The sequence below is a fragment of the Rutidosis leptorrhynchoides genome, chromosome 6, assembly GCF_046630445.1.
Source record: "Rutidosis leptorrhynchoides isolate AG116_Rl617_1_P2 chromosome 6, CSIRO_AGI_Rlap_v1, whole genome shotgun sequence".
Classification (NCBI taxonomy): Eukaryota; Viridiplantae; Streptophyta; class Magnoliopsida; order Asterales; family Asteraceae; genus Rutidosis; species Rutidosis leptorrhynchoides.
Window position 1 is genome coordinate 327935225 of NC_092338.1, and position 16084 is coordinate 327951308.

The 16084-nt window shown below is 34.7% G+C and overlaps 1 protein-coding gene across 2 annotated transcripts; it reads left to right on the forward strand.

The window, feature by feature from the left end:
- Nucleotides 1-6783: 6783 nt before the first annotated feature.
- LOC139852583 (homeobox-leucine zipper protein REVOLUTA-like) lies at nt 6784-12206 on the forward strand. 2 transcript variants are annotated; one of them, XM_071841887.1, is made up of 18 exons: nt 6784-7177; nt 7518-7677; nt 7799-7881; nt 8073-8163; nt 8272-8367; nt 8462-8575; nt 8664-8747; nt 8843-8998; nt 9115-9189; nt 9281-9387; nt 9486-9669; nt 9765-9953; nt 10183-10263; nt 10347-10481; nt 10583-10908; nt 10983-11088; nt 11552-11701; nt 11840-12206. In XM_071841887.1, exons 1-18 carry the CDS (start codon nt 6930-6932, stop codon nt 11987-11989), a joined length of 2535 nt encoding a protein of 844 aa, XP_071697988.1. In that variant the 5' UTR covers nt 6784-6929; the 3' UTR covers nt 11990-12206. The 2 variants fall into 2 exon arrangements, with proteins under 2 accessions (XP_071697988.1, XP_071697987.1); XM_071841886.1 differs by having other exon boundaries at nt 6786-7177; nt 10571-10908.
- Nucleotides 12207-16084: the final 3878 nt, after the last annotated feature.

Consider the following 16084-nt stretch of genomic DNA (forward strand, 5'->3'; position numbering starts at 1 on the left):
CCATGCGATCGCATGGGGTTTGTACTGGTTTGCCATGCGATCACATGGCTGTAAAATCCAGCTCACAATGTTTTTGTCTCGTTGTTTGTCGACATATTATAATATAATATATATAATATATTTAATTTATATAATTATTTATATATTATATTATATTTACGTGCATAGTTAACTTGTAATCTTGGTTCCGATGTCTTGTACATTTACGTTCGACTTATGTCCCGCTTCCGGTTTCTCGAATGCATTTACGTACTCTTAGAAAACTAGTACTTTTCATTACGTGACGTGTACCTTTATCAAAAATTAAACTTAATCATTGATAAACTATGTCACTCGAAGTGTAGCTTTAATCAATTAAGTGTTTTGGTTATTTGCTTCTATAAATCATCGTCTCGTAGTATATACATATACATATATACATTTTCATTTTGATATAGTGTTTCACTGTAGCAAAGTTATTGTAGCAAAGTTTTTACTGTAGCAAATAGTGATTTTCGAAAACACTGTAGCTTTTCGGGTACTGTAGCAATTCACTGTAGCAAATTAGTGTTTTACTGGTTCATCTTAAACGTTTTAGTTAACTTATCTAAATATCAACCGAATCAATAATCGAATGTTACTATCGTTTACTAAATAACTTGAAATCATATTGTTCGTGAATATGTATATATATATATATATATATATATATATATATATATATATATATATATATATATATATATGCACATTAAGTTATATATATTGTTCGTGAATCTTCGAGAACAGTCAAAGAATAATTGATTACATGAATATAGTTCCAAAACTTGAGACTCAACATTACAGACTTTGCTTATCGTGTCGAAAACATTAAATCATTTAAAGATAAAGTTTAAATTTGGTCAGAAATTTTCGGGTCGTCACAGACTGATATGGATCCTTTCGCGCCTAGAGGTCCTCGTCGGGAACATAGAGAAAGCCCGTTGCGAAATCTAGGAATAAATATGGAGATACCTGAGTTAACGGATCTATGCATCTGGAAGAATTTTCAGATTGGTTAACCACAGTTGAGCACATCTTTAATATCAAAGATATCTCGAAGAAACTCAAGGTGAAATTGGTGGCCATAAAGTTGCACAAGCATGCATCTTTATGGTGGGAACATGTTCAGAAATCTAAGGTGTATGCACGAAAATCTAAAGTGAAAACCTGGGATGAGATGAGAAAGTTATTGTGAAGGAAATTCTTGCCCGAAAGATATACGCTGGAATATCAGTGGAGGATTCGACCCTAATCACTGATGTGTCGAGAAAGTTTCGTAGGGGTTATCAGGATGAGTCTGATCTTTTTGGAAGTAAGTCTACAGATTTGGAGCTACTCCTTGAGTTGGAAGAGCTTTTGACAGCTACAAACAAAAGTATGGCAGCCTCCTCCGATACAGATTCTAAACAATTATCAGAATTGTCAATATCCAAACCCAAGCCTGTTAATTCAAGCAAATCAAGTGAAACTTCTAACAAATATACGATGCCCACCATAATTACAAACCTTCTGATGATAAATTTCACAAGTCCTTTACCGAATCTTGATTTGAATGGTAATGCTTTTTTACGACAAAAATTGAATATTATTAAACAACAAACGCTCCCTAGCAAGGCGCTAAGAGAGAATTACAAAGGCTTTTGAAGCCAATAGTTCCATTGGAAACTAATGGCCTCGATTTTTTAGCCATCTAAAAGAATACATTTTAATAACATCAAAAATACTACTCCTACGAATAACAATGTCATTAAACACGATTCCGTTACGTAAGCTCCAAAGAACCCATAAGGCAGTAATCACGATAGCTTTGATCTCAGTTGCTGAACTTGTACACAACTGTAACCCTTCGATCCAATCTTGCATTTCCACCATAGAACCAAAACTAGGCATACCAATGTCAGACCATATACGAATCAAACGCCACATTTTGCTTGCCACCACACATTCAAAAAATAAGTGGGTTTGATGTTCTATACCTTGTCTGTAAATAGAGCACTCTATATTTGTCATCTCTAAACCTCTTGTGGAAAGGTTCCAAGGTAAAGGTAAAGAGTCTAACTTGAATCGCCACCAAAAAATGTTAACTTTCCTCGGCATTTGCTTAAACCATGTCGTCACTGTAGGAAGCGAAGGAAGCATGACTCGATCCAAATGCTCGCGTATAACCTTGACCGAAAAAGTGACATTAGAACTTAAAGAACAAATCCATTTATCTTCCCTTTGAGAAATCGTAACCTGATTCACTTCATCCTGCAACCGATTAAAAATATCACTGTTACGACCTGAGATATGTTCACGCAACCAGCTCCAACACCATTCTCCTTCAGCCCATTTATTGGCCACCATATCGAACTTGTTAGCCTCAAGGTGATATAGACAGTTAAAACGAGATACTAGAGTCATCGTACCACACCAAATATCGTGCCGGAAACTAACACTTCTCCCATCACCCACTTCTTTGTATATAACATTTGAAGGAAGTGTATTGTTCGAAACAAGCTTTTGATTAATGTCGACTATTTCCACCCACAGACTGGACCCGAAAGTTTGGTCTAAAATAGTACCATGTATCGATTTAATGACTCGTCGAAATGGTAATGCCTCGTCAAAAGTGTTCAATCTCTCAAATAATTCATTTTATGGAAACATAACAAATGTTTTAAGGGATAATAATATGATCAAGATGATGATTGTCCATGCTAAACAAAACTCGTTAATGTCATTGATGTTGAAGACTTGAGGATGAGTCTTTTCGAAGAAGGGGATGATGATGCATGTACGAGTATGGATAGATGCCCAAATCAAGCGACCCAAATAGCTGACTATTTTCTGGGCTTTGGGCTAAAAAAGTTACGAATGGGAATAGGATAATACGTACGTGGTATTTACATGTATATATTATTATAATAATATATAGGAATATTCAAATAAAATCAACTTTTAAGTTGAGATCCAAGAGATCAATCAGAGTGCGACACTTGGCGCGATAATCACATGTGATTGAAAAAAAAAAATCAAAAAAAATAATTTTTTTATTTTTTTTCGAAATTTTTTTTTCGAATTTTTTTTTTTATTTTTTTTCAATCACATGTTATTGGATTTAGCATGTAGTAATCACATGTGATTCTGCATGCCAATCACATGTGATTGTAAAACTCAATCACATGTGATTCTGCATGTCAAATCCAATCACATGTGATTGAAAATTATGTTTAGTAAAATGACGAATTTCAGTAAATTTGTGCTAAAACCTTTAAACACCAAGTTTTTGATCAAATCACCGAATTAAAGTCTGAAATTTTGAAGATATGATCATGAAACGCTAACAAACTTAATCAAATCACCGAATTAAAGTCTGTTTCCGGTTGAAATTTTTTTCTGAAAAAAAATTTTGAATTTTTTTTTACAATCACATGTGATTGGATTTGACATGCAGAATCACATGTGATTGTGTTTTACAATCACATGTGATTGTGTTTTACAATCACATGTGATTGTGTCTTACAATCACATGTGATTGAGTTTTACAATCACATGTGATTTGATTTGAAATGCTAAATTTTAAAAAAAAAATTAAAAATTTTTTTCAGAAAAAAGATTAAAAAAATTTTAAAAAAAAAATTTTTAAAAAAATTGTTTTTGAATTTTCTTTTTTTCAATCACATGTGATTGTCGCGCCACATGTCGCGCTCTGATTGGTCCGTTGGATTTCAAATAAATTATTGGATTCAAGGGATTACAAATTATATACTCTCTCCGTCCCATTACAAGTGTTCACTTACTTTTTGCACACAGTTTTAGGAAATCTCACTAACTACATTCTTCTTATTGGTTGAAATACAAAGTGGACACTTGTAATGGAACATTCCAAAATGAAAATGTGAACACTTATGGTGAAACGGAGGGAGTAATATATTTATAATAATGATCAGTACACCACTAATTTTTAGCTATACGCCAATAATCATTGCATTATTAAGTTATACTCTACGCCACTTTAAAACATTTTTGGTCATCACCAATAACTTAACTAAATGCTCTCTCGAGACTGTGCGCAGCAGCATTATATAACACTGTCATTTTTCGATTTCCGATATCACTATCTCTGTCTAGCGCTCTCTCTCTCTCTCTCTCTCTCTCTCTCTCTCTCTCTCTCTCTCTCTCTCTCTCTCTCTCTCTTACTGTGTATCTAAATGTGTACGTATATTGATGTATATCATTGTCTCTAAGACGTTCATTAACCCGGCGCCATCACCTCCAAAACCACCCCATCGCGCCACCATCGCGCCGTAGTGGGGCGTGATGGTGGCAATTTTCCTCCGGCGCAATCACCCCATCACTTGGCGTGTTACAGAGCATCGAGCTCTCTGATTGGTGGAACTATGCAACTGTCGACTGGTACACGGTTTTGGAAACGGTAACAAACAAATAAATAAAAATAAATAATGTAAATAATTTATATAAACTCTATAAATACACCCAAATCACTCCATTTTATACCACAAAACACACTCATTTCTCTCATTTTTATACACTCTTATAATTTATAATTACCAATTCAAAACCATGTCCCAAAACCACGATCAAAATGAGTTCAGTTCCGGTAACATCTACAATTTCGGGTCACCTAATATGCCCGGTTCGAGCTCAAATTCTCCTCAGAATGTTCGGGGTAATCGGCCATTTGGCAACGTCCCGCCCCAAAATCTTCAACAAGAATTTAATAATTCACTACTATTTTCTCAATTTCTACAACAACAATTACAACAACAACAAATTTCACAACAACAACAATTTCCAAATCCATATCAACAACAACAATTTCCAAATCCGTATCAACAATTTTCTAATTTTGCACGACCCGGTGTTATACCTTTTCAACTCCCAAATACTCAATCATGGTAACAATCACAACAGACATTTACTCCTTTGAATACCGAAGAAGTAGAAGAAATTCGTGGTGAGCCGAGCCAATCAAACGTATGCGTTCGACCTAGTCATAAACGAAAGGGAAAAGGCGTTCCAAAAGAACCACAAATTAAAAAAATTGTGGACTCCACAAGAAGAAATTTGGATGGCTACGTGTTGGATTGATTGCTCTGAAGACGGAGTTCATGGTAACTCTCAAAAACATGACGCATTTTGGGTTAGAGTTCGATATAAGTTTAACAATAACGATTTTGGTTATTGTCGAAATGATGATCAATTAAGTGGGAAATGGCGTCATTTGGATAAGGCGTGCAAAGATTTCACGGGCATATACAATGAAGAAGAACGTAACCCAAGGCGTAGCGGTCGCAACGAGGAAGACATATATAACGTATCGGTGCAAAGATATGTTAATCAGGCATCGAAACCGTGGGCTTACAAGGATGTTTGAGAATTTTTGAAGAAAAGGCCGAAGTGGTATTCTCCGCCTTCGATTAGTGGTAGTGGTAAGAAAAAAGCAACAAAAAATGTAGTACAACTCGGAAACGATGATGATGATGATGATTATGATGAGGTGGTCGAAAACCAAACAATTAATCTTGGAGAAGATCGTTTGAACAACCTCGGTCAGCTATTTGGCGACGATGCTATTATACGTCCAATCGGAAGAGATCGAGCAAAGGCTGCGAGAAAATCCGTTTCTTCTGATGCGGCTACTTCATCACGTGGTACAAACTCTTCACGAGGTACGGCCTCTTCGAGATTCGACGAGTTGTCTGAAAAGTGGGAAGCAAGAAAGGAGGTGGAAATGGAAGATCGACAGACAGTTTTGCAGGCTATCGTTGAGGAGGAACGCCGTCGATCGGCAATAGATTGCGTTGCGAAATTATGGAACTTGAACGTTGATGACATTAAGGACCCGATTGAGAGGCAGAAAGCTGTGAGGTTCAAGAAAAAGATGACAAAAAATACAAAGACTATATTGAAGTTTCAAGCGACAGCGACGAGTAGTAATTGTTATCCTTTTTTTTATTAATGTGTGTTTTAATTTGTAGGAAATTAATAAGGTAATTGTATTAGGAATTTTTAATTATCGTAATTCTTATTTTTAGGACTTTTATAAATTGTATCCGTTTGATTTTAATTAATTTACGTGTGTTTTTATAAAATTTTATTACTTATATTTATGTTTAAATATACAAATGAAAATAATAAACTCAAACAAAACATGAAAAATAAAATAAAAATGTGACACCAATAACCCTCATTACACCTCATCACGCATATCGTTACAAAATTCATCACCCCATCACCCCATCACTTTTACCACATCATCATTATACCCCACAAAAACTCCATCAACCCATCACCCATTCACCCATTCACCATTAAAAAAGAGTCTAAAAAGTGTTGTTAAAACTCCTTTTTCCATTTTAAATTCCTCAACTTTCTCATTGTCTCTGTTTTGTCATTTTTCTGCCTGTTTTCTTCTCTAAAAAAACCCCACCATGTCTAGGGTTTCCCCCTTTATTCTTATTTTACATATCAAATAGATATAGATATAGAATCACCTTCAAAAACCCATTGTAGCTTTTAATATAATCTTTTTGGGTTTTTTGAGTTCTTGAAAACCCAGCTTCAAATCATTAGCTTTTTTAACCAGATTCTTGTGGGGTTTTTTCTTCTTTGTCTTTTTTCAAGATTCTTGAAGGGATTTATTGAAAAGCTGAGTGAAATCCTTTATAAAGTGTGTGTGTACAAATAGTTAGATCAAACTGGTTTAAAAAAGTAGTCTTGTTATTTTGTCTGTATATTAGTCAAAATATACTTACTACTTTTCCTTTTGTAATAAATAAAAATAAAAATAAAAAATTGTAACATAACACTAAACACATACACACCAAAACCACACAACTTTCAAGAAATCAAAGAATTCATAAACAAGATTGGTGATTTTTTGAGTTGGGGTTTGGTTAAAAATGGCTATGGTGGTTCAACATCAACATCATAAAGATCTCAGTAATAATAACAATAATAGTATAACCAAACATCAGTTGGATAATGGAAAATATGTAAGGTATACAACTGAACAAGTTGAAGCTTTGGAAAGGGTTTATGCAGAATGCCCAAAACCTAGTTCTTTAAGAAGACAACAGTTGATCCGAGAATGCCCTATTTTGTCTAACATAGAACCTAAACAAATCAAAGTTTGGTTTCAAAATCGAAGGTATATAAAACATTTTGCAATTGGGTATTCTTGTTTTATGTTATTTACTATGATTATGTGCTCAAGTTTCTTACTTTATTTAATTTTGAATCTTGTTACATGCATTAGTGGCAAATCTTGATATGTATATGCCCCTTTCATATCTATGCCACTTTTAGAGTTTTTTCTTTATTGCACCAAATATTGGCTTTGTTAATTTTGTTATACATGTCATGATTAGTGAATTCATTTAGTGTTTGACTAAGTAATTAAAAGGGGAAAATGGAATGTAGGTAGATGTGTTTAATGATTAAGCAATTTAAGTCTATAAATCACTAAAATTATGTTGTTTTGTAAATAGATGTCGAGAAAAGCAGCGAAAAGAGTCTTCACGGTTACAAACTGTTAACAAGAAGCTATCTGCAATGAACAAGTTACTAATGGAAGAAAACGATCGATTGCAGAAGCAAGTGTCTCAACTTGTAGGCGAAAATGGTTTTATGCGACAGCAGTTGCACACTGTATGTTTTATCCAAGTGTTTTATGGTTTAAATTTTAATAGAAATGCAGCAAGATTTGATTTTTATTTTTTATTTTTTGTTATCTGGGGTATAATTGTTCAAATAATGTCGATATTTGCAGGGTTCGGTAGCTACAGATGCAAGCTGTGACTCTGTGATCAACACTCCACAGCATTCTTTAAGAGATGCTAATAACCCGGCCGGGTAATTCAACCTTTTTAATCGATAGATTTGCATTCATACATATTGAATCTGAACATGAATCTACTATTCTTTTTTACTATTCTTGTGCACAATGCGTTTTTGTTTGAAGTGTTTTTTATTTAGTTATATTTAATATAAACAAATATCTAATTGGGGCATTTAGGTTTGATGATAATCTGTACATTTTGCAGACTACTCTCGATTGCAGAGGAGACATTAGCAGAGTTCCTTTCTAAGGCTACTGGAACTGCTGTTGATTGGGTCCAGATGCCTGGGATGAAGGTTTTTTTTTTATTACTTCTACTTGAATTTCATTTTTTTATTTTATTTATTATAAAGAATAATATGTTGATGGATTATAAAAATTGAATCTTTTTTTTTTCTTTACAGCCTGGTCCGGATTCGGTTGGGATCTTTGCCATTTCACAGAGTTGCAGTGGAGTGGCAGCTAGAGCCTGCGGCCTCGTAAGTTTAGAGCCGACAAAGGTACATAAGTTTCTATACAAAAAAATTATCATATTAATAATTAAATTTTGTCATTCGTTAAGTGTTTTGTTTGATTTTCCGTTATAATTCATAGATTATTGAGATCCTTAAAGATCGTCCCTCTTGGTTTCGTGACTGCCGAAACCTTGAAGTTTTCACAATGTTCCCATCTGGAAATGGCGGGACAATCGAACTTGTATATACGCAGGTAACAGATATATATAAATATATATTTTTACGCCTTTTGTGCAATTGTGTTAATATTAATATAACGTATACCTTTTTTTTGCATTTAGACTTTTGCTCCAACCACACTGGCTCCTGCACGTGATTTTTGGACTTTAAGATACACTACTAGTTTAGAAAATGGAAGTCTTGTGGTATGTTTTGAATGGCCAACTAACATGTGCATCTTTCTGTTACTTATAATTTATATATCTAACTTAGCGTTTATGCTTTTTTTTTTTAAACTAAGGTGTGCGAAAGATCCCTTTCGGGTTCTGGTGCGGGCCCGAATCGTGCTCCCACAATGCAATTTGTAAGAGGGGAAATGTTACCAAGTGGTTATCTTATTCGCCCTTCTGACGGTGGGGGTTCCATTATCCACATAGTTGATCATCTAAATCTTGAGGTAAGCATATACTATGCCACGTCATCAATATGATGCCACATCACCGACATATAGTTAACCATTTTTTACCATTACCCGTCAAATCATTGCTAAAGAATGCGATCTTTATAATATAGGCATGGAGTGTACCAGAAGTTCTTCGTCCACTTTATGAATCTTCCAAAGTTGTAGCACAAAAGATGACAATTGCTGTGAGTTAATTCATGCTTTTGAATAAATCTTTGATCATTGTGTTTAAATTTGTTTTCTTTTTCTTTATTCATTTGGTTTATTTGGACGTAGGCGTTACGGTATCTTAGGCAAATAGCACAAGAGTTGAGTGGAGACGTTGTTTATGGACTTGGAAGACAACCGGTTGTTTTGAGAACTTTAAGTCAAAGATTATGCCGGTTTGTCCCAAAGTTCCTAATTTTTTGGTAACCGTTCGTATATTAATATATTATGTCTCTTTTACTAATTTAGATTCATGTTTTACATCCAAATACAGAGGCTTCAACGATGCCATTAATGGATTTAGTGACGATGGTTGGTCGTTAATGAACTGTGATGACGTCGAAGACGTGATCCTTTCCGTAAATTCATCAAAAAAATTGTATAATTTAATGAATCCCTCTAGTTCCATATCATATCTAGGAGGGGTTCTATGTGCAAAGGCCTCAATGATGTTTCAAGTAAGTTTTAATATCGATTTGTTGTTAAAAAGATATACATTTTATTTTATTTTTTATAATAGACGATAGCTTAGATGTGATTATGTTGCATATAGAATGTGCCACCAGCCTTGCTGATTCGCTTTTTACGGGAGCATCGGTCAGAGTGGGCGGATTTTAACGTGGATGCATACTCAGCTGCATCGTTTAAAGCCGACCCGTATTCGTATCCGGGAATGCAACCCTCAAGGTTCACCGGTAGCCAAATTATCATGCCTCTGGGCCCCACAATCGAACACGAAGAGGTATATTTTTTTGTGAAATACGTTTTTTCGACAAGTTTTTACTTTACTTGTGATTTAGTGCGTGTGTGAATTTGTATAATTTGTTTTATGTTCCATTTGCTCGACCCGTTTAACCCATTCCCTTTTTGCTAAGTTTTCGAAAATCTGCCGACCCGCATAACTTAAATTTACCCGTTTATAAATGAATCGGATAAAGTTGCCTCCTTTTTAAATGGGCATGTTCATGTAGATGCTTGAAGTTGTTCGAATCGAAGGTCACGCACTCGGACAAGACGATCCGTTTACATCGAGAGACATTCATCTCTTACAGGTGCTTTTCTTAACATTTTTATTTTCCGTAAATGCCGTTTTAAAATCAATTATTAATTAACATATTTATTTTTTGGATTTTAGTTATGTAACGGAATTGATGAAAATGCCGTGGGAGCTTGTTCGGAACTCGTTTTTGCTCCAATCGATGAAACGTTTCCTGATGATGCTCCCCTCGTACCTTCCGGTTTCCGTATTATCCCGTTGGATCCCAAACCAGTTGAGTTCTTGACTTACTACAAAAATATTATTAAATTAAATTTTTACATTCACTCGGCCCTTATACAAACTAAGGCATGCTTGACCAGGGCGATATTAAGAATGCGATGGTAACCACACATCGAACGCTTGACCTGACTTCAAGTCTAGATGTGACTCCGGAAACTAACCTTGGTTCGAGTGACGTGTCAATGTGTCAAACCACGAGATCGGTGTTGATCATTGCCTTCCAGTTCCCTTTTGAGAATAATTTAGCCGATAGTGTGGCTACAATGGCTCGTCAATACGTTCGTAGTGTGATCAACTCGGTTCAGAGAGTTGCTATGGCCATATCTCCTTCGGGTTTGAGTCCTTGTGTGGGTCCCAAACCGTCTCCCGAGTCACCCGAAGCACTCACTTTAGCTCAATGGATCTGTCAAAGTTACATGTAAGTTTAGTTTTTTTTATACCCAGATTAAGGTATTTTAAAACACTTGATCCTAATATGTGGTTTATCTTTAGGTATCATGTAGGGGCGGATTTACTTAGCTCGGCTTCTATTGTAGGGGATTCTTTATTGAAAGATCTTTGGCAACACCAAGATGCTATTTTGTGCTGTTCGCTAAAGGTATAACGAAAACCGTCTTTTCTTTAATGGTGGCAAAACGGGTAGGTAGGGCGGGTTAGGAAATGGGTCAAGATGGTAGCTTTTTATATTGATAGGAACGGGTTTTTCGTTTTTTAATACCCCGCGTTAAAATCTTGGCTACAAAATCCTTATTTGACGTTAAAATCTTTGGCAACACCAAGATGCTATTTTGTGCTGTTCGCTAAAGGTATAACGAAAACCGTCTTTTCTTTAATGGTGGCAAAACGGGTAGGTAGGGCGGGTTAGGAAATGGGTCAAGATGGTAGCTTTTTATATTGATAGGAACGGGTTTTTCGTTTTTTAATACCCCGCGTTAAAATCTTGGCTACAAAATCCTTATTTGACGTTAACATTTTCCCACATCAAGATAAAATTTGAAAGATTCTTGAAAAGTAAACTGGCTGAATATTCAATCTAATGTTTTATTTGGTGTGGTTTGCAGTCATCGCCGGTTTTCATATTTGCGAATCAAGCCGGGCTTGACATGTTGGAGACAACTTTAGTTTCATTACAAGACATCACATTAGACAAAATGTTTGATGATTCGGGACGAAAGGCACTGGTTCCAGAATTTGCCAAGATTATGCAACAGGTACTATCTCGTATATTACAAAATTGTTTGAATCTTTGATGAAAAACATGACGACTTTATGCATCTTCTAGTAAAAAGATCACAACTTTAAGTATTTAATCGTTCAATGATTGCGAAATTCACATATTGTTTTATTAGGGATACACACATTTACCTGGTGGGATTTGTATGTCGACAATGGGGCGTCATATATCTTATGAACATGCCTTTGCATGGAAGGTTCTTGCAGCGGATGAAAGTACTGTTCATTGTCTCGCGTTCTCTTTCATCAATTGGTCATTCATGTAGCGGCTAACTTTTGCACAATTGTGAAGTTTTGTAAAGATGATTAAATAGAAGTAATCAGAATGGTAAAGAAAAAGTTGAAGTGATTATTTTTTTTCATAAATTTTAAGTCGTTTTCGTTGTATTATTAGTTGTAGTTTTTTCCAAGTGATTTACCAAATATTCACTTAGCAACTTGTATGTGGTATTTTTTACCTTTGTTATGTTGTTGAATGTAACAAAGCCGATGCAATTATCGATTTAGTTAAGTTCAGATTTTTTTTTTTTTCTTTTCTGTCTCTAGATATTAATGATCATCTCAAAATGATGTTCTCTTTAATTGTCTTCTTTGTGAATAGAGATTGTTATATTGTATGTATTATTTTCTTTATAATGTGTCACCTTATATTCTCCATGTTATATATATGTAAAATCGAATCTAATGTCTGGTTGCTCTTTGTGATCGTTGTATATGGTTGGTAACTTGGTATGTTGCTAAAAAAAAAAAAAAAACAGATGCCCGGCCTATTAAGAGGTAGTTTCGGAAAATCTGGGGGTGTTTACTTTTATTTTATTTTTTATTAAAAGCAGTTTGGATAAGTTTTTTGTTCTCTGTTCTAATTTTTTGTATTAACTACTTTCGCGATCATAAATAGATATATTTTCGCAGATTAAGTGACAAGTTATGTGATAGAAAAATATATAAATAGATATGTGGAAATAGAAAGTAAACTGGCCCGAGTCCGATATACTTAAATAATATTCAAAATAGACTAATTTGCGGTGTAATTTGCCCTACTTTGCATTATAAACAAATCTTATATACTCTTAACTAATGGTCCAACTATTAGCTTTTTAAGGGTAGTACTTATAATGATATTTTTACAGTTTAGTGGGTAGTGTTTGTGAGGGGCATGTGCTGTTTAAAATTTTTTTTTTTTTTTTTTTTTTAAGTGGTCCATTGAGGCCGATCTAGTTTGACATGCGTTACCTTTTTCCTTTTATAAAACAATTACAATAAACAATTACAAATGTTGCTGTCATAACATTCTTTATTTGTCAATCAGATTAGTGCCCAAAAAAGAACCTTTTTTATTCCAACAAATGCAATCATGGATTATGAGTAGGTCAATTCACAATTGCACTGCTTTAAACCACAATTTTAGGTTTTCAATGGAGGGACAGCTTTAAGACAATCAACCCAAATACAACTTTAAGTGGTAAGTTGGGTAATGAGTCGAAACATGTTACACTTTCGGCGTATTGAATCGACATATATGTATTTCTGGTAAAGGTTGCTCACTTTTTTTGAATTCCAATCCGAGAGCATCGGCAGTAACCCCCCACCCCCCACCCCAACTGCCCCCGCAACGCGATGTGCGAAAGGCACCTTTGGGTGAAATTCAAGGGTAAAGGGACAACATTGTGTGCAATGTTGCACCCTACGGGAGTCGAACTCCTAACCTCTCGATAACTTTTATGAGTTTAAGACCTAAGAGACACTGTTAGTACATTTTTGGTATGTATTTCTCTTATTAGGGTCTTATTTATGTTTAGGTATCACTCCCAAATAAAATGGTGACATGTACAAGTCAAATGACATTATATTATATATTTTTTTATGAAATATTACTAAATCATGATCTATGTCTTGTAGGGGTAACATATATATGCAGAACTAATTACAGATTTACATTATATGTTATCAACAGAACATAGTATATAACTTAGTTTATTTTCTATTTATTTGAACGGATTATATAACTTTATTATTAATAATGCATAAAAAGTTAGGTCACTCCAAAGATAATCAACAGAACATAGTATATAACTTATTTATGCAGCCAAAAACATAAAAAAAAAATATATAGTACATTAAAAATATGACGTTACATACATACAATAGCCCAATTTCAAAATTGTATTTATAGTATAGTGAAAAGTGTACATTTGGATACATTATCGAACTATATATATATATAATAGCCTTGACTTTGTGGAGCGACAAGCAAATACCACATGAAACTAACTTTTAGGCAAAGATCGTGCTAATGTACAGTAAAAAAATAAAATTGTTAAATCCCTACAAAAAGACACCATTATTTTACTAAAAGGGGTTTCACATATTAAGCATGTGTCCACTCCCATGTTGTAAAGAAATTGTAAATTCAAATGTTACGTTATTCGAATAATTCACAAAATCAAACTTATCGTCACACAAACTCAACGATGAAATGCGCTACTTCAATTCAAGCACAAGCCCCCTTCTATTGCATAGTCTAAAAAGGCTATAAACAAAGTACATATGTGGTTGAGGGAACAATACACTTTGATGACTGTGGATAATCAAAATTATCGTCACACAAGCGTGGAAAATTCATGTATAAATAAAATAAAAAACAAGAAATAGAAGAATGACTTAACCTAACGAGTGTTGTCATTTCTCAAGTAATATGCAAATTCTAAAAGTTAATAAAAGTTAATAATGTGGTAGTGGTGTGCCTCTCTTAGCGAGAGGTTTGAAGTTCGACTCCCGTGAGATGCAGCATTGAACACAGGGTTGCATTTTTACCCTTAAATTCCACTCAATTGCACATTTACCCTTGAATTCCACTCAAGGGCGTCTTCCGCACATCGCGTTGCGGAAGCAGTGGGGGAGGAGGGTTTTACCGCCCATGCCCTCGGATTGGGCCGGGTTTCCTCTTGGGTAGCAGTTGGGGGCGCGTTATGCAAATGCAAGGAGATGAACGCGTAGGTGGTTAAGTCCACTGGGTGATCCTGTATTGCTGTTTGTTGGGGCGAGGGTTAGGTCATGGTTCGAGCCTCGCTCGTGCAATCCTATTAATCAATTCTGCCTGAAATATGGAGCTCCAGATTGATCTCATGAGGGTTTTTTCCCGGATTCATTCAGGATTCAAACACGGTCCGCCTGCCCCTCGTGATGGTTTAAGGATCGGGTTCCTGCAACGCGATTTGGATTTTCTTTCAAAAGTGCGTACGTATGTGGCAAATGAGAATATTCGATGCCGACTATTGTCTTTAAAAAATAAAGAAAAAAGAAAAAAAAAATGTGTCTATGTGCAAGATTATGTCCTCCCCTTGATCTGACCGACAAGTATTAATTAAAATGCAAGAGTTTGATTGGTGTAATTTATTTTTTTTTATAGGGCAATTGACCGAAATGACCATTTAATTATAAGGATTCCTTTTAAAAAAAGTTATTGTCAAAATTCACTATAAATGTACACAAGTTTTAATACAGAGTTAAATTGAATTTATCATTTATAAAAGGAAATATCAATGGCCTTTAAAAAATATTGATAGTCGCATTAGAAACACATTGAAGCTAACTAGTATTATATAAAAGACTTTTTTTTGTCGTTAATCCCTTCATTATACACCAAAAAGCTAACAGCGTCCCTCTTTTTTGTTTTTGTTTTTTTTTTTGCTAACAACATCCTTCCATTCTTCCATTTAAACATACCGAGTTCCTCCATTAAATTTCCGTTAAAAAGTCCGTTAAGTCTTAACATGTGCATTGCATAGGAGGGTATTTCAATCTTTTTCTTCATAGGCATAAAAAAAAATTGTTCACAACTGGTAACCATTTCATCTCCAAACTTTCAATAAAACTGAAATTAATAAAATCAATCATCATCTTCAGAAACGTTCATCTGTAAAATCGAGATGTCGCCTCCTCCGGTCGCCGCCATTCGCTCCTTAATGCGGTTTAAGGATCGTGGCTAAATAAAACGATAGATAATCAACCTTCTCGGCTTGATTGTATGAAATAAACCTTCACGGTTTACGTTGATAAAAAACCTTCTCGGCTCTCTTTATTACTCACGAAAAATAATAATATCAATACTAAATATTACGTCCAAGTGCTAGCCAATTAAATACTAACTAGAACACATAAGATAATGCCAAACCAAAAAAAGATAAGGATAATGACAAATCAATTCTAAATTCAAAGTAGACTAATTCAAATGTGACTTGTGATTTGCTGGGTACGTTCTCTCCAATATTGCATATATTTCTCTTTTAATGTGTCAGCCCACATGTGCTTAATAATAGCACCCATCTGATATAGTAAAGTCAGCCCATGCTATTTGTTTG

What these genes read in the sequence shown, in the direction of transcription:
- LOC139852583 (XM_071841886.1), top strand. Translation starts at nt 6,930, where the DNA reads ATGGCTATGGTGGTTCAACATCAACATCATAAAGATCTCAGTAATAAT. An exon ending in TCGAACTTGTATATACGCAG is followed by an intron (nt 8,576 to 8,663) that starts GTAACAGATATA and finishes TTTTGCATTTAG; the next exon opens with ACTTTTGCTCCAACCACACT. An exon ending in CACAAAAGATGACAATTGCT is followed by an intron (nt 9,190 to 9,280) that starts GTGAGTTAATTC and finishes ATTTGGACGTAG; the next exon opens with GCGTTACGGTATCTTAGGCA.